The following is a 24721-nucleotide window of genomic DNA, read 5'->3' on the forward strand; positions in this document are numbered from 1 at the left end:
TACCCAGAACACCACAGCTGTTTCACGGGGATGCTCATGAGAGCGTGCTGTCATTGACAGAGCTGTTTTTGATATTTCTCCTGTAGTGATTTTGTCTCCCTTGCAATTGACTAAAGACGTGAGATTAATTGCCACACCTGGACACCGTGTCCCTGTGGTTCAGCGCTACACAATACTAATATCTCTCTGTTTTCTTTCTCTTTCGCACCCAGGTTTTTGTGGAGAGTTTGTTATGTTCGGGGCACGAGGAGAACATTCGTCTGGCTGGTCAGCTCATGCACTGCAGCGCCGTGTCAGAGGACACTCCGGTGAGCGTTGCCTTTCGTGGGAAAGCCCACGGCCGCGTGGCTTATAACCGCAGCGTGGAGCTGGTTCTGGCTGCGGCTCGTGAATATTTCAACTCTTCGGCCACTCTCTGTGACCCCTGCATGACCCTGGCACGGTATGATGTCCATGTTTCTCTGGTTTGTTTTTGCAGATAGAACCAAATCAACATGCCTGAACCAGAAAACATGAAGTGTTCAGCATATTTATTATTAAAGAGAACCTATTATGCTGCTTAAAACAGCGTGATGTTGTGTATTTGGTATAATACAATTGTTGTTTATGGTTGAAAAAACACATTATTTTTCACATCCCATCCCGCCCCCTTCAACAGTCTGCTGGGAGTTCCATTTCTGAATAAAGGACCTACTTTTCTATATCCAATCAGTGGACAACACAAGCCACGCCCACTATTTTTCTCATAATATTCTGCTTCAGAAATATGTCACAATACGGAAGTCGATCATAGCTTCCTGTTCAACTAAAAGTTTTACTATACATAAATTGGTGAAGTATTAAAGGGACATTCCACTTATTTTTTTTTTTAAATATGCTCATTTTCCAGCTCCCCTAGAGTTAAACATTTGATTTTTACCGTTTTGAAATCCATTCAGCTGATCTCCTGGTCTGGCACTAGCATTTTTAGCATAGCTTAGCACAAGCCATTGAATCTGATTAGACCATCAGCATCGCGCAAAAAATAACCATAACAATAATGGAATGTGCTAAGCTATGCTAAAATCCAGCTGAATGGATTCCAAAACGGTAAGAATCAAATGTTTAACTCTAGGGGAGCTGGAATATATTCAATATTAAAAAAAAATGTAATGTCCCTTTAAAATAATTATGATATGGATATGCCAATATTTCAATATATTAAGTGGCCCTAATGCAGAGCCTGATCGAATTTATGATAAAAGACCAAACAATACAGCATTCCAATCATCCGAGGTCACTCTTATCTCTTATGATCTTGGCCCCAAACGATGCCTGTTATTATTATCGTAATTAGCCACCGTAATGAGAGATCGACTTCATCAGAGACAAGACGGGCGGACATCACTTCTCACTTCCACCCCCAAGCTTTGGGTTAATGTGTTTTTAGTCTCTGCTGTCTTTGTCTATTTTTGTACTGTTGGGCCGAGGCTGTAGGGGTGACAGACTGGTGCCCTTGGGCAATGGGCTGTGCTGTAAAGTGGGTCAGTAATTAGGCCGTCGTCTGTTCAGGGGTTGCGAGTCGGAGGGGCCGGTGCTGCGTATGCGTTCACACGCTTCTCACATCACTGTCGCTCTCTCATGCACACTTGCCAGAGGCAGACAGACAGGAAAGTTGGATGGACAGTAATTATGAGGCTAATGTTTAAATTATAGAGCTTTCTTGCCATGCTAAGAGAAGCTGTGAACGACGGAAAACAAAATGGAGAGTGAAAGTGTCGGTGAGGGATTCTGGGTAAGAGAAACTGGCAGTGTAGTGAGTGACTGTTTTGTTGCATAAAGTTTAAGCATTAGTTTAGCTCTTGCCCATGAGGTTAGGTCCATGTTCCAGTTCTTCCTTTATATTATGTTTTTTTAACTGTGTTAAGTTTTCAGCAATGACTTGCCAACTGTGTAAAGAGATTTAGAAAGTAAACATCTGTTGTGTATTCTCAAACTTTTGTGCAATGCAAAATACGTTTTTATGAACAGACTGAATGATCCAGATGCCCTGGATCAGTAAAATAGTCTGCTGTTAAACTGTCCCAGTATGCCTGTTTTGTCTAATATTCCCACTAAAATAGGTTATTACTGCTAGTGTCTGTACAGTATGTGTGTCTGCAACTAAATAAATTATTTAGGAAAAATAAAGCTATAACTCATTTTTTTCACAAACCACATTAAAAAAAAACTTTAGGAAATATATAAATCTTATTTCTGAGCTGTAAGAAAAAAATTCTGCACTGATTCCAATTCTAAATGGATATTTTGTCAAATGTCAAGGCAAAGCTCTGTGTATTGGCCGTAATACCAAGTGTCCTGTGTGCATGAGAGAGTGAGTCATGGTCACATATGGATATTTTCTGTCTCCAGAACAAATCCCCCCAAAATGCTCATAATCATTAGCTTATTGAAGGTAATCAGAGGCCTGCCTCACAAAGACCACAGGAGGCAGGGGGCTTTAGAAGCTGTTTTTGATGTTTTAGGGGGATTTTGAAGATAGCTGGTGCTTCATCGTATTTTTTATTATTAAAGCAGTTGTCTTGGAAACCGCATGAAACTGTTTTTTTTTTTTGACATGCTGGTGAAAGTGTTTTTTAAACTGCTTCGCGGAATGTAGTGTAATTTTGAGGTTAATAAAAAACGTGAGGTGTGTTCATCTGTCTAAGCTTCATAAATCTGGTGGGCTTGTGATGTGGTGAGGTTTCTCAAAAGCTCTTGACTCTGTTTTGGGCCATGAAATGTGCATTGGTTTCCTCATAGTTTTTGCTCTTATTTTCTGCTCTTACAGATCTAATGATGATCATCGTATCCCGAGTTTAAATGCTCAATGTTTACAGCTCATAAAGACCTTAAGGATAATTCCGGTATTTAACACTTTGAGTCTCATTTCTGGTTTGTTTTGGATGAACTACAGTGATGGACACTGAAATTTTGACAATGGGTCGAGTCTTGACTTTTTGACTCGTTTAGAAGCGTCTCTTGACTGCTTCAGAATGGAAGTCAATGACCATGCACAAACATGTCATTAAACAACACTTAACGTTCATTTTCAAAACTGAGTGGTTTGTGGTGTTCGTTGATGATTAAAAACAAATATATTGGCGCAATGTATGATTTCAATCCGTGTTATTTGCTATAGTGGAACTATTTTTTCAGATACCTCACAACCGCGTATATACTTCCGTTCTATATTTGAGTCTGAAGCGTTAGCACACTCCCGACCACTTGATGGCGACATCCACTTTGCCATACAGGTACGCTCTGTGTCTAGTGTATTGACAGTCACAATTGAGCTCAACTTCAAACCTAAGGATGGTCACTGAGCCATCAAATATGGGAAAAATTTATTCTGAGAGAAACCGAGCGAAAAAACTACAACCACATGTAAACAGACCCCTTTTCCGTTTCCAGCGGCGGAGTGATATATAGGCGAGCAATGACTCTTTCAAGAGAAGTCAATGGAAGTTTACAAAATGCCAAATAAAACTTGTCAAAAACTGTATTTCGCTACACAACTTGTTTTTAATCATCAACGAACACCACAAACCACTCAGTTTTGAAAATGAACGTTAAGTGTTGTTTTAATGACATGTTTGTGCATGGTCATTGACTACCATTCTGAAGCAGTCAAGAGACGCTTCTAAACGAGTCAAAAAGTCAAGACACGACCCATTGTCAAAATGTCATTGTCCATCACTGTAGTTCATCCAAAACATACCAGAAATGAGACTCAAAGTGTTAAATACAGGAATTATCCTTTAACTTTTGCAGTATTTGTTACAGAGCACTGAACTTTTCCTGTTTACTGTATTCATCTCCAAAAACTCTTTAGATTTACACTTTTTATGAAAAGTACGAAAGTCATTGCATGACTTACTAAAATAACAATCAAACTAATAAAAAGCATTCATTTCAAAGCAGTTTTACTATCTATAAGACATTTGTCAGGCCCTTATGTTTAGGTTCTGTAATTTCACTTTAAAGGGATAGTTCAGCCAAAAGGAAATTAAACCCATGATTTACTCACCCCCAAGCTGTCCGAGATGCACATGTCCATCATTTTCAGATGAACAATTTTTCAGTTATTTTAGAAAATGTTTTAGATCTTTCAGTTAATCGATGATGAACAAAGGCCTTTTGTATTAAAGTGCCTGCTAAATGAATAAATGTAAATAAATGGTATAGTTTTTAGAAATGAACACTCAGTAGAAGTAATATTTTTAGGAATAAAACTTATTAGAACATCTGTGATAAAAGTACACCTGTGGCTACTCTGCTGGGACACCTGTGTGTAGCGTTCCCACGTCTTCTGTTGCTATTTGCCATTGACTTTCATTTACAGTTTTTTCTGAAGCAGTATGGTACTTTTCACTGTACTTTAATTCAGAAACTAGGCAAAGACTGATATTTAAAAACTATGCAAGTTGCTTATTAATATCTTTATTTTGCCCTGGGGGACACGAAGACGTTCATAACTACTGTTTGATTAATAAGTATGCAGTCATTTGGCAAACACTTTTAATCAAAGCGACTTACATTATGCCTGTTCCATTGTGCCTGTGGACAGCGCACTTGAAGCAGCCTGGGGTTACAATAAGTGCCTGACTTAATGTTACGGTACTCAAAGTTTGAAAATGCAACCTTTTGGCAACTTGAAGCATTAAACCACGGCACTCTGATTAATCTGTTTTGCACCGTATTGCCCAAGAAACTGCAGTGTAAGCTCTTCGAGCTGTTTGAAAGCTAGCATATTTTTAATATTGGCCTGTAGTTGCGTGACACCCGGTAAATCTCATGCAAAGCAGAGTTGGAAACGCGTCTTCTGGGTCCGATTTCAGTGTCATGGAAAATAACTACAGTTCTGTGTAAAACTACTTTAATATTGCTGCATTTGTTGTTGTTTTTCAGCTTATTAAGCTTTTAAAGTGAATTATTATTTGTGGCTTTCTCTGTATATGCCGGCTTGGCTCAAAAGTGCACGGCTAGCTTTTTTGCAGTATGTCCAGCTGTCTAAACTGGAAACTGACAGCGGAGCTGGCCTGGGATCAGTGGTTTATTTGCTTTTTGGTCTGTCCCTGTTCTCCTATGAAGCATGTTTATAGTGCCACAGATGTGGTGCTGCCACAGACCTCTGCAAGGCTCTGATAACAGAATGAAAGCTGTGTTATGTTTGTAATGAAGAATTATAAAGAATCAAATCTCATTTTAAAGAAATGACGACTTCTTTCCTCAGGTTTCAGTTTGTTTCTTTTGAAAATGTGCGTAGTTTCTGTGCCACTAGTGTCCTCAAATGCAGTTCTACTTTCAGATAGGTGTGCTGTTCACTACCCCGTTCACCATTGTTGAGGCAAACATGTGTCAGGCTGGTTGGTTATCTGTTCACTCTTAAACTAGGATTAATAGTTTAACTCTCAACTTTAAATGAAATCCAATTTCAATATTTAACGTAATAATTGTTGTGTGTCCACGGTCAGGTCATGTCTGCTGTTGATCACGGATCGTCCTCCTCTCATCCAGGAGGAATTGGATCTCATTAGCGCCCTCTCTAAGCTGGAGGAATTCAACGTGAAGGTTCTGCCCTTACAGGGTAAGTCAACACTAAACCATTACTCCTGTTTGAAAATGTATTCTCTTTTCATTTCCTTTAGTAGATTGGTGCTCAGGATGGATAAATTACCAAATCGAGCAGTGGGAAGTCCCTGATGCACCTGTTTGTCTTTGTATTTGTGGCTGCATTGTTGTTTGGGATTCCATTTAGTGAAAAAATAACCTTGATGTCTTTAACTCTTTCCTCCAATGTTTTAAAAAAAGTTGCCAGCCAGCGCTGATCTGGTTGCTGAAATCATGCCCGCCTGGCTCGACTCTAGTGACAGCAGTGGCTGTTCAACCGTCACTTCAAGGCAGGGTGCATGATTTTTAATAAACACTTCGGAAAAGTGAGTCGGGCCAACAACCAAAACACACTTGTTGCCAATCAGCAGTAAGGGGCGTGTCTACTAACCGACATTGTTGCCTGGGTTACGCATGTGTGGGAGGGTCTATAAAAGAAGATGAGGATTCAATTGGGGTAGGGGCGTGTTTGTCAAGGTGATTTCAAATGTCAACTTTGGCCTTAAAGTTGCCACCCCCTTAATAATGCAGAACTTTAAGGCTTAATATAATTTAAATGGATGGGTAACAAAAAAATGCACCCCAGTCACAAATTTTTCTTGAATTTAGTGTTTAAGAAAAAAAATTAAGATTTTTTGCTTACCCCATTGGCAGATTTTTTGCTTGTTTTATGCACAAAATCACTTAAATGTAATATTTTTGGTCTAAAAACGACACTTATTTTCTTGGGTTGTTTTGCTCATCAAGAAAAAGCATCTTAATTTAAGAATTTTTAGATATTTTTACTGAAAACAAGACAAAAATACTAAGAATTTTTTTTCTTGAAAATCATTTTTTTTGCAGTGCATGAAGGGCAAAATTAGCTATACAGACCAAAGACAATTTTTGTTCCAGGCTGTAAACATATTTTCTCTGCTCTAAAGATGGGCATTTTAACATGGGGGTTTATGGAAATTGACTCCCTTTAGGAGCCAGCCTATAGCAGCCAGTGAATGAATTGCAGGCACCCATGTCAAATTATGTTTGACTTAAAAAAAGAAAAAATGAAAAAAGTCTTAGTTGTTTAAACCCCGTCTAGTTGCTTTTAGACTACACATCCTGGATATCCTGTTATTATCAGTAATCTCCCAGTTACAGTACAGAGATTGCAAAAGTTAGTGGCTTGGTTAGTACTTAAAACACAAAGTTATTTGTAATCTAAAGCAGGGCTTTGAACCAGATTTTTCTCTATTGGTGCATTCCGAAAAGAAACTGTATTTTAACGTTTTCGTTTCAACCCTAAAATTGACATTCCTGAACCGGTTAGAACAAAAAAATTAAGTTCCCGATCCGGTTAATAACGTTCCATGTCAGCTGTGGGACATACAAATAAGTAGGCTGATCATTAGGACATTAAACTTAAATTATTAGTCTACATAATTTCCTTAAGTCTCTATCTTGTCATCAAACATTAAAAAAGGCTAAATTATGTAAGCGGCATAACTGTAATTCTGACAGCCTACATATGTTTTAGCATTATACATGAATTAAGACGAGGACAATTTCTGCCATGTCGTTTATTGGCAAACAACACATGTTTTTATTAGAAAAAGAATACTGTGGTATTTCAAGATCATTTTGTTTGTATGTATCTGTCCTGTCAAGAACAGAAAGATTGTTTGCTTGCTTTTTGAAACATGTCTCTCCGTGTATGCACTTTTGAGTGCACTTAAACACGCGCGCACACACACAGACGGAGGACGAATTCCAAACGGCACTTCGGGAAGAAGATGCAGCATAAACAGTCGCTCCACATAAATTGAAAATTACGTTGTTTTTCAGTGCTTTATTCGCCAAATGTATTTTAATGGACTACAGTATGGGACACAGAAGCACACCTCCCTTAAGTTTATACATCAAGAGTTCTGATCTTTGGCATAGGGCATATGGATAATCCCGTTTGATTGGAGTTAGACCGGACACATTCAACCGCATGTGCGTTTGTGCGTACAGAAAAGTGCTCACTTTAGCGCCTTTTTGTGGTTAAATTGTTTAAAATTACTTAAATGTTAACATTTGCAAGCCTTTGAAACACATTCAAATGATTAACTTTTACCCTATTTAAATTAGTGTATTAATCCGCGAATTGCATGCGAGCCGAACCATGGGTCGTGAGCTGTACGGATCACGGATCAACTGCAATCCGTTACACCACTAATTAGTGTTATAAAAAACAAACATCTTGAGATACTTGGTAGCCTACAATATTAACCTGTTATGATTGAGCATTAGAGACTTGGGCTTGAGTAGGCTACTTGCTGGTGGCAAGCTTCTCATTTCTCAGATGAGTCATATTGCACAGAAATCTTGTCAAAGAACGAAAAAATAAAGGTATTAACTGGTTCCCATTATTTTACATAAATGATTCTGTTCCGGAACATATATTTTTATTAAGTTTCTGGTTTCTTTCTGTTCCTTGCAAAACATCAAAAAATTTTGGTTTTCGTTCCGTGAACCGGTTCGAAGCTTTGATCTAAAGTGATGAATCTTGCAGCATCCAGTATAAATGTTTATGTACTGAACAGGTGGAGACAAATTCCTTGTGTCTTTTAATAATAAAACAGAAGTAAAAAGTAGAGTAAAAGTAGTCATATTCATGTGAAGAGTAGATTTTTTGCCAGCGTTTTGCTCTCATTGCCCTTTTTAGTGAAGTGAGTAGAAGCGCTTTATCCAGTCAAGGCAAAGCCTGAAGCTTAACTTTCTCTCCTAAACTTATAAAAGAAGTCTAAATACATCAAGTGGAAAACTCACCGTGAGCTTTTTCGCCTTTCCTAACCCGAGTGACCCTGCGGCTGTCCGTGCGCCCGTGTCTTTTTCCCAGCAGGCAAAGCTACACACGCAGCTGTCAGCCAGCAGGGAGCTGTGGCTTGTGTCAAAGCCCGACTTCAACTCTTCTCTGCTTAATTTATCTGCGCATTTCCTACCCTCTCGTTTCTATCAATTTACATCTCTACCATCTTTATTAGTTAAAGAGTAAAAGATAAAGGAAGAAAAGCTAAACTTCAATCAATGATTTTCATGTTCAAGGATATACTATATGAACCATTTAGTGCCACACACACAAAGCGGTGAATGTTACTGGAAGCAGGTTAATGGCTTTGGCAAGTGTGGCTGATGGCTGGCTGGTCTGTATGTGGTTCAGGTGCTGCCCCTATGGTGTCTCTGCAGAAGATGGAGCTGTTTCCCCCCGCAGGCCTGTAAGTCGCAGCCCCCTGCCTGCCCCAGACCAGCGTGACCTCTAGCACAGACCTCATCCAGCTCAATATTTTAAACTGTGCTCGTTCAGACAGATGAGACATGCTTCATGTCCATCCAATTATTACGCATCACAAATCGTTTTCTGGAAGCGTTCCTGTAGTTCAGTTGGTTGAGCATTAACAGGTCATGGGTTCGATACGTATACTGACATACTAAAAGAAATCTTGAATGCATAGATGTACAGTATGGAATTAGAGGTGCAATGTGGCACTTTTAGAAGGATTCTTTGACAGAAATACAAAATAATATACACAACTATATTATCAGAACGAACTCTAATGTTTTTATTACCTTTAAAATGAGCCATTTTATCCACATACACTGTGGGTTTCCATACATTTTGCTGTCAAGTTTTTACAGTAGCCCTAAACAGACAAACTGTTCTATTCATGAATATCAGCTGATGTCACTCACATCTCAAACTTGTCTTCCGCCATTTTGAGTGCCTGAAGTGGTCGCAAAAGAACTAGAAGCTATGCCTTCAATATTTTTTTAGCATCAAAATCGCTATTTTACAACACCAAGAAGGCTCGACACAACATGATACTTTGCTCGAAGTATCATCTGTGTCTCTACACGTGAACACGAGCATTGAGAACATTGCTTGTGTACACAGAGTTTACTAAAAAGAAGGTTTTGAACAACTGACTTTAGTTGTTTTGGTGTCCGCTCGCCGCCATCTTGCCAGGCAAGATGTATCAATCTCCGAATGCGATGTAAGGAGGGAAGAGAGTAAAGATGGATAGCTCCTACTTAAATGCACGGACTATTCGTTGTTTTGTCACAAGTGAAAAACAATATTGACCTTCTAGTTGAAAAAGGAGCCTCATATGAGATTCATTCATTGGCATTCGGAAATCGATTCTTTATGTCTGGCAAAGATGGCGAGCGGACACCATAACAGCCAAAGTCTGTTTTTTTAAGTAGCGTTTCGTTTCTTGACGGTCGAGGTGCGAAATTTCTTTCGTAGCCATTTCCCGTATCCGTAAGAATCATTGAGAGTAAAAGATAAGAAATCCGTAAATTGTAGCAAGCTAGACAATGCTTGTCAGTAGCCTACTGGTACTCTATAGGTACTCAAGATGGCGGCAGGCAACTGGAATGACGTAAATGGTCACAGAGCGCATTTTGTTACTACATTGACGATGACATGTTTGTCCTGTGACAGCTACCATATGCGTTTTAAAAACGAGGGGCGAGCTGTGGACTGAGACGTTAGTTGCAATTCACAGTCTCACTGCTAGATGGCGCTAAAAGTCCCAGTGTTGTTGCTTCTTACGTTAATGTAAAGAAAGGAAACTGATCATGCTGAGACGTTTGCTATGTTCTGTATGGGAGACTAATGGTGTGTGCACACCAAAAGCGAAACATCACGGTACTCGTCTTAGATTTTTCCCAAGATTACTTGTTTTTGGGATCACTTGCGTGAAGGAAAACAATTCTGTCCTCCATTTTCTGATAAAACCAGACGTGTCAAATCCGAACGTGGTCACTGATTGTGCACATTTTTTGCTCGAGTTTAAATGTTTGCATGAAGTTCGCGGCAGTCGTGCTGCCCAATTCACATCGTTGTGTCTAATCACATTTTTGCATTTACTTTGTATGTAATCTATTTTCACTAATATTTAATGTAATTTTGGTGTGCACACTGCAGTATAATGTATGCTATGTACTGCCTACTACATTTAGAAAACTGTATGTGAAGCAGCATGCAGTGATGAACTTTTCAAAGTAATGGGGTCATGTTTTGACATTAAACGTTGGCAAAAGATCAAACAAACGCTGAGTTGGAGCGTAAAGAAAATGTAATTGCTTGACAAACAGTCAGCCAACTGTTTTTCTTTTTAGAATTGAAAGTGGGTACACGATATACATGATATATACATGCGTTTTTGTATCTTAATTGGTAGAGCATAGCAATAGAAACGCAATGGTTATGAGTTTGACTCCCAAGGGACACATGCCTTTACAGTAATTCACTGTAAGTTGCTCTAGATAAAAGCTTCTGCCAAATGCGTAAATGTTAATATAATATTGAATAATATACTTTTTGGGGAAGTGTAGCTTTTTTTTCTAAAAATTTTGGCAGACATGCACAGCATGCTGTATAGGCTACTGCATTTCATCTAGAATGTACTGTGCTGATATGCAATTCCAATGAGATCCAATCTGTTTTATTTGTATGGATATGTCTTTATTTTGTCTTTTTTACTTCCCTACAGTGCGTTTGCAGACTGATCGTCTATCATTGGTCAAGGATTGCATCTCCCAGTGTCCTACTGCATATAAGCAGTCCACTCTTCTGCTCAGCCTGGCCAGACTGCTGCGTGTTGCAGGTAAACAAGAGAAGTTTTCCCTTGACATGAAGCTGATGTTCTTTTTTACGCTTGTCTGTCGCAGAAAAAAACAAATCTCTGAAGATTCATCTATGCTGTCACAGACAGGCTGCCACAGCAGTTACGATAGAAAAAATCGGTTCCTGGCTTCAACAAGAAATATGTTTAAGTCCTTAGGCAATGCAGCCCTATTGTTTATTACATACATATTTTCATAACATTTCAGCGTGACTAGACACAAGACAAACGTTCGGTTACAGGGTTGTAACAGGAATAAAACGTACTGTATGCTAACAGCAACTATTTCTTATGGATTAAACAACGCTGATCCTTAAGCTAGCATGCATTTAATCTTTATCTGCCGAGTCAGCGCTGTTCTGTCTACAGGTGAATAAATAAATGAATACGCATGAGTGAGGGATTGAATGAATAAGCAGTCATTTCTCTGAAGGAAGCTTTGCTCAGGGCTTTTTGATTAATATTGCATCAGACAGCCCAAAAAATGCGCACCAGGATGTGACCTCATGAATCAGCAGTTAGTTCCATGAATCAGCATGAATTTATAATGTAAAGAGATTAAATAAGATTGGTCTTTATTCGGTCCATATTGTGTCTTGATCATTTATTTAGACAGTCACCTCTTAAAATTTCTCAAGGTCAGCAAACTGTTTTTCCTAAAATTTAAGCTAATTAGAACGGACCGGAGGAAACCTGATAGCTTGGTTCATTATTCATGGGAGCCCTTGATTTTTCTTTGTACTCGACAAAAATGACAATCATGTTTTGCATAGTATGCATACTTTAGCTGTGGTATTTGTAGTTAAACCATGGCAACCACAGATTTAAAGGGCGTTTTGCAGGTAAAATTTTTCAACGAATTTGTGCAATTTGCTTGTTACTAATAAACATTTAAACTGTTATCCATTGTATTTTATGTTGTTGAGTATCACAAAACCCGAAAAAGTATGAAAAAGTACAGCGGTTTGCAATGATTCTCCTTTCCCCCACAACGCACTGTATGACGTCACGCTGGGGAGAGAATTTACCAAAGCAGCCTTGAGAGCATTGAGAATGACTATAGAAAGACGAGTAAAGTAAAATAACCGTTAATACCAAAAACGTAAAAAAAGTGGTCTTTAAGACCATTTTTGAGACATTTTAAAAATTATACACATATCTTGAGTGATTTATGTACCCATTAATCGACAGTGGTGGTTAACCTGCAACATGCACTTTAAGTCCCCAATTTATCCGTATGTGTCATTATTTAAAAAAAATTCATGTGTCTTCATAAACTAATTAAAGTCTGAAAAAGCTTTGCTCTCTGATGAGGACAGTTCGACGGCTTGGCGATATGGCCAACATTTTTATTATGATACACTTTTTAATTTCGGTCTATACGGTATAAATCCGATAACGATATTCATATTAAAAAAGCCTCGGGAAAAACTGCCAAGAATGCCCTGCACAATGGATGTCTGTACCAAAACAAACCTCTGATAAAAATGAAATATATTAAAGTGGACATATCATGAAAATCTGACTTTTTCCATGTTTAAGTGGGTATTAAGCATAATTGGGTCCCCAGTGTTTCTATCAACCTAGAAAATGTGAAAAATATCAACTCAGTAACTTAGTTTTGGTAAATCATTCTCTGCAAGCGTGTGAAAAAATAGGTCATTGAAATTTGGCTCCCCCTGTGATGTCAGAAGGGGATACTATTGCCCCATAATCTGCACTATCCAACCACAACACTGCCATTTAGTGCAGAGATCAGCTCATGTGCATTTAAGAGGAAACACCCAAAATAGCAAAAAAATTCTCACACCTACAAAGTGGCAATTTTAACATGTTATAATAAATTATCTATATGGTTTTTTGAGCTAAAACTTTATATACGTACTCTGGAGATGGTAGAGATTTATTTTACATCTTAAAAAAAGTTGTGAAATCTCCCTTTTAATGTTCACCTTTAATTCGTGTTACGCCTTCATACAAACAAAAAAATGTGATGTCACTGTCTATTAAACATGAGACTTTCAGGCTCACCTTAATTCTATTTTAAAATAAAGGCAGTCATTGATATATTGAGATCGACATAGGAGGGACACAGAGCTATTTAACATTAAAAAAGCACAATATTTTTATAAACGTACTGGTTAAATTTCAACTTAACAGTTTAAAGTTAAAAAAGCAATAAAGCGATACATTTTTTAACAAAGTTTGACACATTTCAGAGTAAAACGAAATATCACATTCACTATAAAAAAGATTTGTTGGTTCAACTTAAAAAAGTAAGTTAGCTAGTTGCCTTAAAAGTTGTGTAAAAATTGTATCTCAACTAATATTTTTTTATTTAAATTAACTCAAAATTTTACTTACCTTTTTAAGTTGAACCAACTTTTTTTTACAGTGTAAGGAAAATAGCACTATTTTTTGTTTTCCACTGTGAATAGATTGGATCTAAAAAAAGAAGGCGTTTCATTTAAAACAATGTTAATGTGGGGGTTAAAGGATGTTCTGGCCAAGCTAGGCCCTGGACAATAATTCAATATCAATATATTTTGCGATATAAAATAATTGGCTTTAGTAGCACTAATAAAAATAAATAAAACATTATAGTTACAGTGTTACTACAGTAAATCCACTGTAACATCTCGGTTGCTGGCATAATAAGGTGTATGGCTGTTATCAGATTCACTGGCCCTACGGATAATTCCGTTTTGTTCCACTTTTGGAGTGTTCGGATATTCCCATGGCACCAAAAACCTTCAGTGCATAATTAAAGAGAGTGTGGGGTAATTTTGTAACATAGAGTGCAACCTCAAACACAATTCAGTCGCACCATTATAAAACGGGTCGCAAAGAGCAAACATTTGTGTCAGTCTATAGCCCTGGTGTAAATGAGTTAAGCATTTATCTGAGACTCGTTCAGACAATTAGTTTGTGAGCCAGCATGGGTATCACTTATCCTTTTTTAGGCGATGTGATCAGTTTTATGTTGGTTGCAGGAGTAATTGGGGTGATAGCAGACCTCTGAATGTATTTGCATACTTTTGTTGCTTCGGTAGATGTCAGGTGGATCAGTATGCAGGACATCAGATGCTCCGTTCCTGTCTTATATAGTGGAATTGATTAGCTCTGTGAAGTGACTGTGTTTGCTGTGCTGGTGTTTGATGTATTCACCTTGGTTTACCCTCGATTAATGCCCGTAGGGCTGTTTTTTGTGTAAGTCTCATTGCAGCTGGACCAGTGTGTTAACTGTGTTTACATTAGAGATAGTTGGATGGATGGATGGATGGATAGATAGATATTGTAGATAGACAGATAGATATGATAGATAGATAGATAGATACGATATGTTGCGGTGCGCTGGAAAGATAAGATAGATACGACAGATGGATACGATAGATGGATAGATAAATATAGATACGATGGATGGATGGATGGATGGATGGATGGATGGATGGATGGATGGATGGATGGATGGATGGATGGATGGATGGATGGATGGATGGATGGATGGATGGATGGATGGATGGATAGATAGATAGATAGATAGATAGATAGATAGATAGATAGATAGATAGATAGATAGATAGATAGATAGATAGATAGATAGATAGATAGATAGGCAGATAGATAGGCAGATAGATAGGCAGATAGATAGGCAGATAGATAGGCAGATAGATAGGCAGATAGATAGATAGATAGGCAGATAGATAGGCAGATAGGCAGATAGATAGGCAGATAGATAGATAGATAGGCAGATAGATAGGCAGATAGATAGGCAGATAGATAGATAGGCAGATAGGCAGATAGATAGATAGGCAGATAGATAGATAGATAGGCAGATAGGCAGATAGAGAAAAAGATAGATAGATAGATAGATAGGCAGATAGATAGATAGATAGGCAGATAGGCAGATAGGCAGATAGATAGATAGATAGGCAGATAGGCAGATAGAGAAAAAGATAGATAGATAGATAGATAGATAGATAGATAGATAGATAGATAGATAGATAGATAGATAGATAGATAGATAGATAGATAGATAGATAGATAGATAGATAGATAGATAGATAGATAGATAGATAGATGTGCGCATACACTTGCCTTAAACCCCTTATGCATGCACTCTGCAGTATTATTGTCTTCCTGGCCTTTGATGCTTGACACACACTTTAATGAAAAAAGACATCCCCTATCACTCTTTTGATCAAGCTTCATGGTCTTCTCTATTTTTTATTTCGGACAGAGATCAGAGGTACACGAGAGGCTGTCTGCTGATATGTGATTGTGATATTTGTACAACATCCATGCGGCCATCCACGAATTTATCAGACAAAGCATCTCAGAGACAATGAATTTACCGCTAACCCACTTCACGTTCTGGACCTTTGCTCTTCTATTTGACTCAAAATATTTGAAAGCTACAATGATGTTTTATGCCGCTTTATTAATATACGATAAAGATCAGAGCCTGACAGAGGTTAAGGAGTTTATTACTGCACCTTGAACAGACTGACAAGTTCTTGATGTGATTGATTTTAATTAATCTACAATAAGGATTGACGCCTGAAGGCCCCCTTGTGGTAGATATTTTTATTTTCTTATAAAACTCCTCTTTAAGCATCATAATAGCATATATAACTGTCACAGTAATTTCTTCATGCTTTAAATCAGTTGTAAATTACCACCTCTACTCAATTGCACAGCTCGGACCATAGATGTATATGTAAATAGATGCTACATTCTGCAGTTTCAGACACATAACTGCCCGGTTCAGTTTCACACGGTGCATTTGAAGCACAAATTGTTTAGCGCTGATGTTAACAGCTTAGAGCGTTCACACAGCACGAGTCTATGCGGCATCTATACATAATTTCAATGGCTCGAACTACTGATTCACTCGTTCAACTGTGATTATGTTATTATGGCTGTGAGGGTGGCAGTATTTTACCACCGCCGTGGTAATGCACCAATTCACCATGGTGGTTATAGAATGTGTGTGTGGGTGTGGGCGTGCATGTGCGTATGTGCCCATGTGCATTGATACAGTACACACTGTATATAGTTGGTGTTTATTGTAAACATGATTTAGAAAACATCAACTATTTATGAATAATAAATGAATGTAATTCCCTTCCCTTTTGCAGACACTCTGTTATTTTAGCACCTAAACCTTATACCTGTACAAGCTGACTCATAAAGTTTCCATGGCCAGATGTAATTGTTGTGTATTTTTATTGCAGGTGATGATGACGCGAGAAGAAAAGGCCAAGTTCTCACTCTGTTGGCAGCACAGGCCCTGCACTGTCAAGATTTCAAGGCCTCTTATATTCACTGCCAGGATCTGATGGCTGCAGGTACGGCAGCGTTACCTTATATTTAATCTTACTTCACTTTTCTGTCAAATCAACTTTTAATATGAATTAACAAAGTGCTTTTTCATCAATAATCTAAATTTTGGCTTTAAAAAATATCAGGAACGTGGTTGGATCAATGTAACTATTCTCTAAAAATACTTGTTTTCATAGTTGTTATTTGAAAATTTCAAGACTTGTGACCCTGTCTGTGAAATCCAGGTTGAAGTCTGATAATCCGATTATGGGATTAGAAGCATCAAAGTTTGGTTTTAACTCATTGATTTCAATCTTTGACATGGCCTTACTTAGTCAATATTAAAGATTTCAAGTTTTTATTTTCACAGAATGTTTTTTACATTATTTAGAATGATTTTGGGGCGGTTTCCCAGACAGGGTTTAAGATAAGTGCCTGTTATGACTGAAAACATCTTGCACTGACATATCTTTAAATATATCAATGCCAATATTTTGCTTCAAGATACACACCCGCAATGTTTTTGTAAGGTATGTTTGTAAAAACTATGTAAATGTCCTAATATATCTAAGCCCAAGTGCTGGCTTAGTCTAAGTCCTTTTCAGGAAACCGCTCCTTTATGTACATTAAATCACAAAAAGACTTTGGATGTGTTTTCACAGACTGGGCCACATATACAGTACTGTGCAAAAGTCATAGGCCACCATGCCACAATTAGATTTGTTGTTTTTGCAATGTTATAGTGATCAAATATTATTGTTTCTCAGTCTCTTTATTAGAATACAACCCAAAAATACAGGAAATGTGTATATAGTATTTAAAACTTTATAAAATGTAAAATGATGTATCAAGTTTTTAGGGAAAACTTCCCTTCCACTTGAGCAATAGCAGGATCTCTTAAACCTAAATTAAATTTAACCCCAATTTCTAATTTTAAAGAAATGTGTCTTTTAACTTCATTCTGCTCAAAAACGCTCAAGATGTGTTTAGTGCCAAGAGAGGTCACACTAAACACAGACGATGTCTAAAGAAAACATTTAGTCCTGAAAATTATTTAAAAAAAAATTTGTACATATTTCCTGTATTTTCTGTTTGTATCTTAATAAAATAGATTGAAAAATAAATATGGATTGACATTAAAACTTTTAAAACAACAAGTCTGGTGGTGGTGGCGGCCTAAGACTTTTGCACAGTACTGTACATACCAAAAAAAAGAAATTTTTACTAATACGGAATCATGGTAAATATTATCCCTCGCAGGTAAGACACATGAATTTGTATGAAAATGTATGAAAACACACATGGATAAGTCACGACTTGTTGACAACGTTACTGTCTTATGTGAAACTGTTTGGTTATTAAAAAAAATAATAAAATGTATGTTTTTTTTTCTTTCATGTGTAAGAAATAAGCCCACAAATATTATAGATTTTAGTGTCCAGCCTAAAAAGTCATGAAACTTAAATAATGAAGATTATATATATATATTTTTTCAGTTGCTCAGTTCTAAAATATATAATTGGCAAGAAATTACTCTTTACCTGTGTCCGAAAATGCTCCCTATCCACTATATAGTGCACTATAACTTAATTCCCTACATTCTTTCACTACTTTTTACCCACAATGCACTCTGATTTTGAGGGTACATTCGATGTACACTCGCTCACTTATATTTTCCATGATGCAACAGGAGAGAATCAGCTAAAGGATACTGACAGTAAACACCAAAGATTTACGTTTATAAACAATTTTTTAATTCTTGTTGTCAGTTATTTTTTACTTTTTTAAAATAAACAAATTCAAAATAATTCGATTTTTTTATATATAATAAATAGTTTTATTAATTCATACATAAGCAACAGTAAAAGAATATGACAGGCAGTTGTTTTGTTTTCTTTATTCATAACTAATATAATAAACATGACCAATGATGTGACAAACAAAGTAAACTTTACCGTTTCACAGTACAGTCAATAAAGCCACACAGGTGTAAGGGTTTATTACTAATCTCCGCGACAGCTCTCTGACGCATGGTATTTACGTCAGTGTCTGAAATCGCTTACTCATTTCGTTCCCTTCCTCCCCATATAGTGAACTCAATTGTCATTGCTATATAGGGAATAGTGAATTAGTGAACAAGGGAACGGTTTCGGACGCAGCTTTTGTGTGTGCAGTCACTATCCATTGTCCATTAATCATGAAGACTGATATTAGTGCTACCTTAGGGGCTGGACACACCAAAACTTTTAAACGCGGCTGAAAACGCCTTGAGGACGCCGAATGCCAGCTGTTTTTCAGCTGAGTGCCAGCTTTCTTCAGCTGAGCACTTTGGTAGCTGTGATACTTCAGCTGCGAGCCGGTTGGTTGCTGTGGTAATGTCCCGCCCCTCCTCCACTGTGATTGGGCAGCCGTGTGAGAACTGACATTGACGAGCGGAGCTTTTCTCCCCAAGTTGAATCTCTTTCAACTCTCGACGCTCAGCGCCAAGCCCGGAAAAAGCGCTGAGCGCCGGTTTTCAGCGCGGAAAAAACCCGCTAGCTGCTGGCTTATTTGAAAAACGCAGAGCTTCCATTGGAAACAATTGAAAACATGCGCCGGCCGCGGGCGTAAAAGTTTTGGTGTACACAACCCCTTATGATTAATCGCGACTAATCGTTTGCAGAATAAAAGTTTTTGTTTACATAATATATGTGTGTGTGTGTGTGTCTAATTATTATGTATATATAAATACACACACATACATAATTTTAAGAAAAAATATATTTGTATAATAAATATTTATATACAATATAAATTATATATAAATATAAACATGTATATATACATGCAAAGGTTTCTTAATTAGATATGTGTGTACATAATTATTATACACCCACATATATGTGTAAACAAAAACTTTTATTCTGCTATTCTGCAAATGATTAGTCGCAACTAATCGTGAGGCAGCACTAACTGATAGCCTTATGCAATGTATTGAGTGAATAAGTATAATAACACTGAAACTGGTTTGAGTAGAAAAGTTTTTAAACCGTCTTTATCATTTCAGTCAGATACATCTTTATTCAGAGCTTGTGTGTGTGCGTGCGTGTGTGTGTGTGTGTGCGTGCGTGTGTGTGTGTGTGTGTGTGGTGCTGTTCAGTCAATGTGCTATCAGATGTTGGAGTGCATTTATATGTGGTTGCTTCAGGCTGGGGTAGATTAATGCAGGCTTGAAAACAGAGGATGTGCTAATCTCTGATAGCTATCGGCAGCAGTCTCATGCTCACATCAGCCTTTCTCCTGCTTGATAATTTAGTAGATAGAAAGGTTGTACAGATTACATACATGAGGCATTGAAAGCTGTACATAACAAACGTAGCTCTGAATCTTAGGAAAGTCTGCACTATAAGGGCTAGTGCTGAAGCTGATGCTGTTTTTGTTGTTGCTGGGCAGATGTAGTACATTGGTTAAAAGCAGCTTCAGGCAAAAGATAAAAAATAAGATTCAGCTTGTTAAACTGCATTAGTTTATTGTGTTAGTTTATTATATCTCATTAAATGTGAATCGTCTTAATGCAATGAAGTAGAAATTATAATTGTTTTGTGTAAATTATACATTATGGAAATTAAATGCTAATTGCTGTATGTGACATTTTGAACATTGATCAAAAACTTTTTTTTCTATCTCTCTCTCTCTCTCTCTCTCTCTCTCTCTCTCTCTCTCTCTCTCTCTCTCTCTCTCTCTCTCTCTCTCTCTCTCTCTCTCTCTCTCTCTCTCTCTCTCTCTCTCTTCTCTCTAGGTTATAGTGATGGTTGGGATGTGTGTGCTCAGTTGGGTCAGTGTGAGATGTACTCGCAGCTCTCGGCCCGTCAGGATCTGATGGCGTTCTCCCTTACACACTGTCCTCCTGCCAGCATCCAGAACCTTCTAGCAGCATCTAGTTCTCTTCAAACACAGGTGAATCTGCCTGTCCCTTCTCATTGAGTTTGTTTACATGCACAGAATAAGCGGATAACTATCAGCTTTTATAAAGAACCTGTTTTTATGCATTTTCATGCTAATTAATAAACCAGACATGCAGACAACTACATTTAGTGACGTCACCACCTATAGTACATATAGTCATTCAAAAAGCTGACGGGAAATCTGTCTTAAGCTATACTGTTCTACATCATCTCATGTCTGCAGAACATGTAAATGTATTTACAGCTTTTAGTTTGGCAGTTTTTCTGCCAACTACTTTTATACATAACTTTGCGCTTACTTCAGCACGATTCACAGGTTTCTATAATAAGCAGATTTTTGATAGTTATCCACTTATTCTGTGCTGTAAACGCACTCATTGAGACTGTACATGACTTGTGTCTTGCTTTCATCACGATTGTCCATGACCTCTATTTGAAAAGAACTGGAGAATGGATGTTTTACAAGCCTGATCGGTGGCAAGAATGTGAAAAGTATTTTTGCAGTTCCACAGCAATTTAGATATTTTTTGTCACAAAAAGGCAGCCAAACAAAAGCTGAGAAGATATTTAATACAAAATACATCAAGGTATGTCACAGAAATAGAATGACTAAAAATATTTTACTGATAATGTTTTAACCTTAAAGTTAAATGAAAATTCTTTCATAATTGACACAGTTAACTGTACCCATTGACTTCCATAGTAGAAACAAATACCATGCAAGTCAATAGGTTTAGTTAAAGGAATATTCAATTTTCTTAAAAGAAAAATCCAGATAATTTACAAACCACCATGTCATCCAAAATGTTGATGTCTTTCTTTGTTCAGTCGAGAAGAAATTATGTTTTTTGAGGAAAACATTGGAGGATTTTTCTCATTTTAATGGACTTTAATAGAGCACAACATTTAATACTTAACTCAACACTTAACAGTTTTTTTCAACGGAGTTTCAAAGGACTATAAACGATCCCAAACGAGGCATAAGGGTCCTATCTAGCACACTTTTAAACCACAACTTCTCGTCTAGATCCGGTCGTGATGCGCCAGCGTGACCCCACGCAATACGTCATGACGTCAAGAGGTCACAGAGGACGAACGCGAAACTCCGCCCCAGTGCTTACAAGTGTGTTGAAAGAGGACCGTTCCGATGTTTTGTATGTCAACTGATACTAATTAATGTCTTTGTGTCAGTTTATTGTTTACAATGGTCCGCAAATGTGCGTTTCATATATGTAACACGTGACCTCTCTACGTCACTACGCATTTACGTTAGGTCACGCAGGAAAGGACCTAGACAAGAAGTTGTGGTTTAAAAGAGCATATTTTTTATTTTTCTTGTCAAAAATGACAATCGTTTCGCTAGATAAGACCCTTATGCCTCGTTTGGGATCGTTTATAGTTCTTTGAAACTCCGTTGAAAAAAACTGTTAAGTGTTGAGTTAAGTATTAAATGTTGGGCTCTATTAAAGTCCATTAAAATGAGAAAAATCCTGCAATGTTTTCCTCAAAAAACATAATTTCTTCTCGACTGAACAAAGAAAGACATCAACATTTTGGATGACATGGTGGTGAGTAAATTATCTGGATTTTTCTCTTAAGAAAATGGAATATTCCTTTAACTGTGTGCTTACTTTCTTTAAACAAAATAGCTTCATATAACTGAATGTTCTGAAATCAAATGTAAGTACATATGTATACAAAATATGTTGTAGATATTTCAATACACAAATCTTACATTGTGCCTTAAGGGTTAAAGTTAACTCTTCTTGACTCTTCTTGATATATATATATATATAAATATATATGTATAGACTGAACTGGTTGATTCCCTTCTATATATTGTATATTTGAAGTTTAGATGCACAACACACACTGCGACCAGCACAGGTTCTGGTCATTCCTCTCCTCCAGTGTTAACTGCTTTGGTGTCAGGCTGTTTTCAGGAAAGACCCAAAGAAGATTTATTCCAAGATAGACACACATTGAAACACCCCTAAAGAAAATGTATTGAGGAATGAAACCGTACTTTAAATGAGTTTTACTATCGTGCCAAGTATGAATGCTGCCAGAGCGATTAAACATTTAAGAGCAAAGAAGAATAAAAAGAAAAAGTTTTACGCTGAAGGCTAGGGAATGAAAAAGTCAATGCTTTTCTGTCTTCTCTTGTCTTAGGTTCTGTACCAGGCCGTAAATTACAAGATTGATCCCTCTCATGGCCGGAGAGCAGGCAGTGAGATATCGGAGGTAAGAAATAAGTATTTTACATACTCGTCACGTCACAGGACTTGGTTTAGTTTGACCGTTTGAATGTCATGTAGTCTATATAACAAAGTGTCACACTAAACCGAGACCTCAAAAAATTTTCTATCTATTTTGGCACAATATGCAGAAACATTCAAATAAGCCCATTCATAGGTTGACTTTTGGTGCTTTTCCAATGCAATGGAAAAGCATAATTTCTAAAGCCCATATGGATGTCTCTTTGGTGCCAGGGACATGATTTTTTGGCAACCATTATTTACGTCATTTGCACATACAGTATATTGAAATTATAATGCGTTATAAAAAATATTTTGGTCAATTGTATGTTCTTACATATAATTGGAAGCACAGTTATAATTATAGTGGGCTATAAAGTACAGCACACCCAGTGACTGAACTGAGCTCAATATCACATGTAAAAACTGCATTTTTTTAAATGCTATATTTATTTGCTCATACTGTACTGTAGTGAGAACAGACTTAACCACAACACAAGATACCATAGAGGTGTTTAAAGATTCATGTGCACTCAAAAATACATTTGTGCGAGTGTGTGTGAGTGCCTGTGCCTTTTGTTTATGAGCTAAATGTGCATTTTAAACAGAATGAAGTATTAATGAGGTCAAATATAAGGATTGCCTCTGAATACACCGGTTGCTGCGTAAGTCTGGCATTTTTTAAAGTTCAGCTAACGTTGCACGAAACAGATAAAGAAGGCTAATGCAGCTGTGATTGGTGCACTTCCTCAAGAGTCAATTTATGCCTCTGCACCCATATGTTCATTTATAATGCATGTTGAGTTTAACGCGATGGAATGAGTATAGTAGCGGTTTTCTATTGTTTCATAGGATTAAATGGAAATCTTCATCCCTGCTGGGAGTTTCTGTGTCTGTTGTCTTTGTGTTTTTATTTTCCTGGTTGGTAGCGCTTGCCATAAGCCTTGGTACATTTGCATATTTACCACCTAATTGCGACATGATAGCTTTTTATAGCCTTTGATGAATGATTAATCACATTTACTGAAAGTGTTTGGTTGTAGATCAACATGTTGTTGCTGGAGCTACTTCATTTTAATGGTTAATTAAAGCATGGCTAAATTTACTTTATTGGGATACTGGTGTCAATTTGGCATGCTCGGAAGTCTCAGACACATTAGGAAGTTATTGTACTACTAGCTATAGTTTCTGTCAGTAATTGGATTGTCAGGTCTCAGTGTATAAGTCGTAGACACTGTTCTGACTCTGAAAGAACACAGAAATTTAAGTGCATTTTGGGACTGCACTGGCCCTAAAGACAATTTCCCCCGAAACTTTTTCAAATACATATTCCGTTTAAAATGAATCAGAATTTAATTGAAATGATCCTAAAGGAATAATTAATCGGAAAATGTAAATGATTTCATAATTTACTCATCGGCATGCTATCCCAGGTGTATATGACTTTCTTTTTATTACATTTACATTTATTAATTTAGCTGACGCTTTTATCCAAAGCGACTTACAATTGCTATATATGTCAGAGGTCGCACGCCTATGAAACAACTAGGGGTTAAGTGTCTTGCTCAGGGACACAATGGTGTGTCACAGTGGATTCAAACTCAGGTCTCTCACACCAAAGGCGTGTGTCATATCCACTGCGCCGTCACCACCTCTGATATATGACAACTACACTGTAAAACGTAAAAGGTTGAATCAACTTTAAAAATTACTTATTTCAACTTATCTGTTTAAGTGAAAAATACTTTACTGTTAGTGTAACGTGCCATCATATTTGAACTTACTGTACAGCACTCATGTTTATTATAATACATGACGTTTTAGGGGGCAAGGCAAGGCAAGGCAAATTTATTTGTATAGCACATTTCGGGGGTGGGACTAATTTCACAACAACAAACCAGTGCTGTGCCAG

At 37.3% G+C, this 24721-nt stretch overlaps 1 protein-coding gene across 1 annotated transcript in view; it reads left to right on the forward strand.

Annotated features, from left to right (window-relative positions):
* nbas (NBAS subunit of NRZ tethering complex) overlaps positions 1 to 24721 on the forward strand; it is a 205906-nt gene that overhangs the window by 76138 nt on the left and 105047 nt on the right. Inside the window, exons 30-35 of the mRNA XM_065256755.2 lie at positions 213 to 442; positions 5496 to 5608; positions 11151 to 11264; positions 16520 to 16633; positions 20386 to 20543; positions 22724 to 22795. Of these exons, the coding sequence (XP_065112827.1) occupies positions 213 to 442; positions 5496 to 5608; positions 11151 to 11264; positions 16520 to 16633; positions 20386 to 20543; positions 22724 to 22795 (801 nt within the window). The remainder of the gene's footprint in view (positions 1 to 212; positions 443 to 5495; positions 5609 to 11150; positions 11265 to 16519; positions 16634 to 20385; positions 20544 to 22723; positions 22796 to 24721) is intronic.

The sequence above is a fragment of the Paramisgurnus dabryanus genome, chromosome 12, assembly GCF_030506205.2.
Source record: "Paramisgurnus dabryanus chromosome 12, PD_genome_1.1, whole genome shotgun sequence".
Lineage (NCBI taxonomy): Eukaryota > Metazoa > Chordata > Actinopteri > Cypriniformes > Cobitidae > Paramisgurnus > Paramisgurnus dabryanus.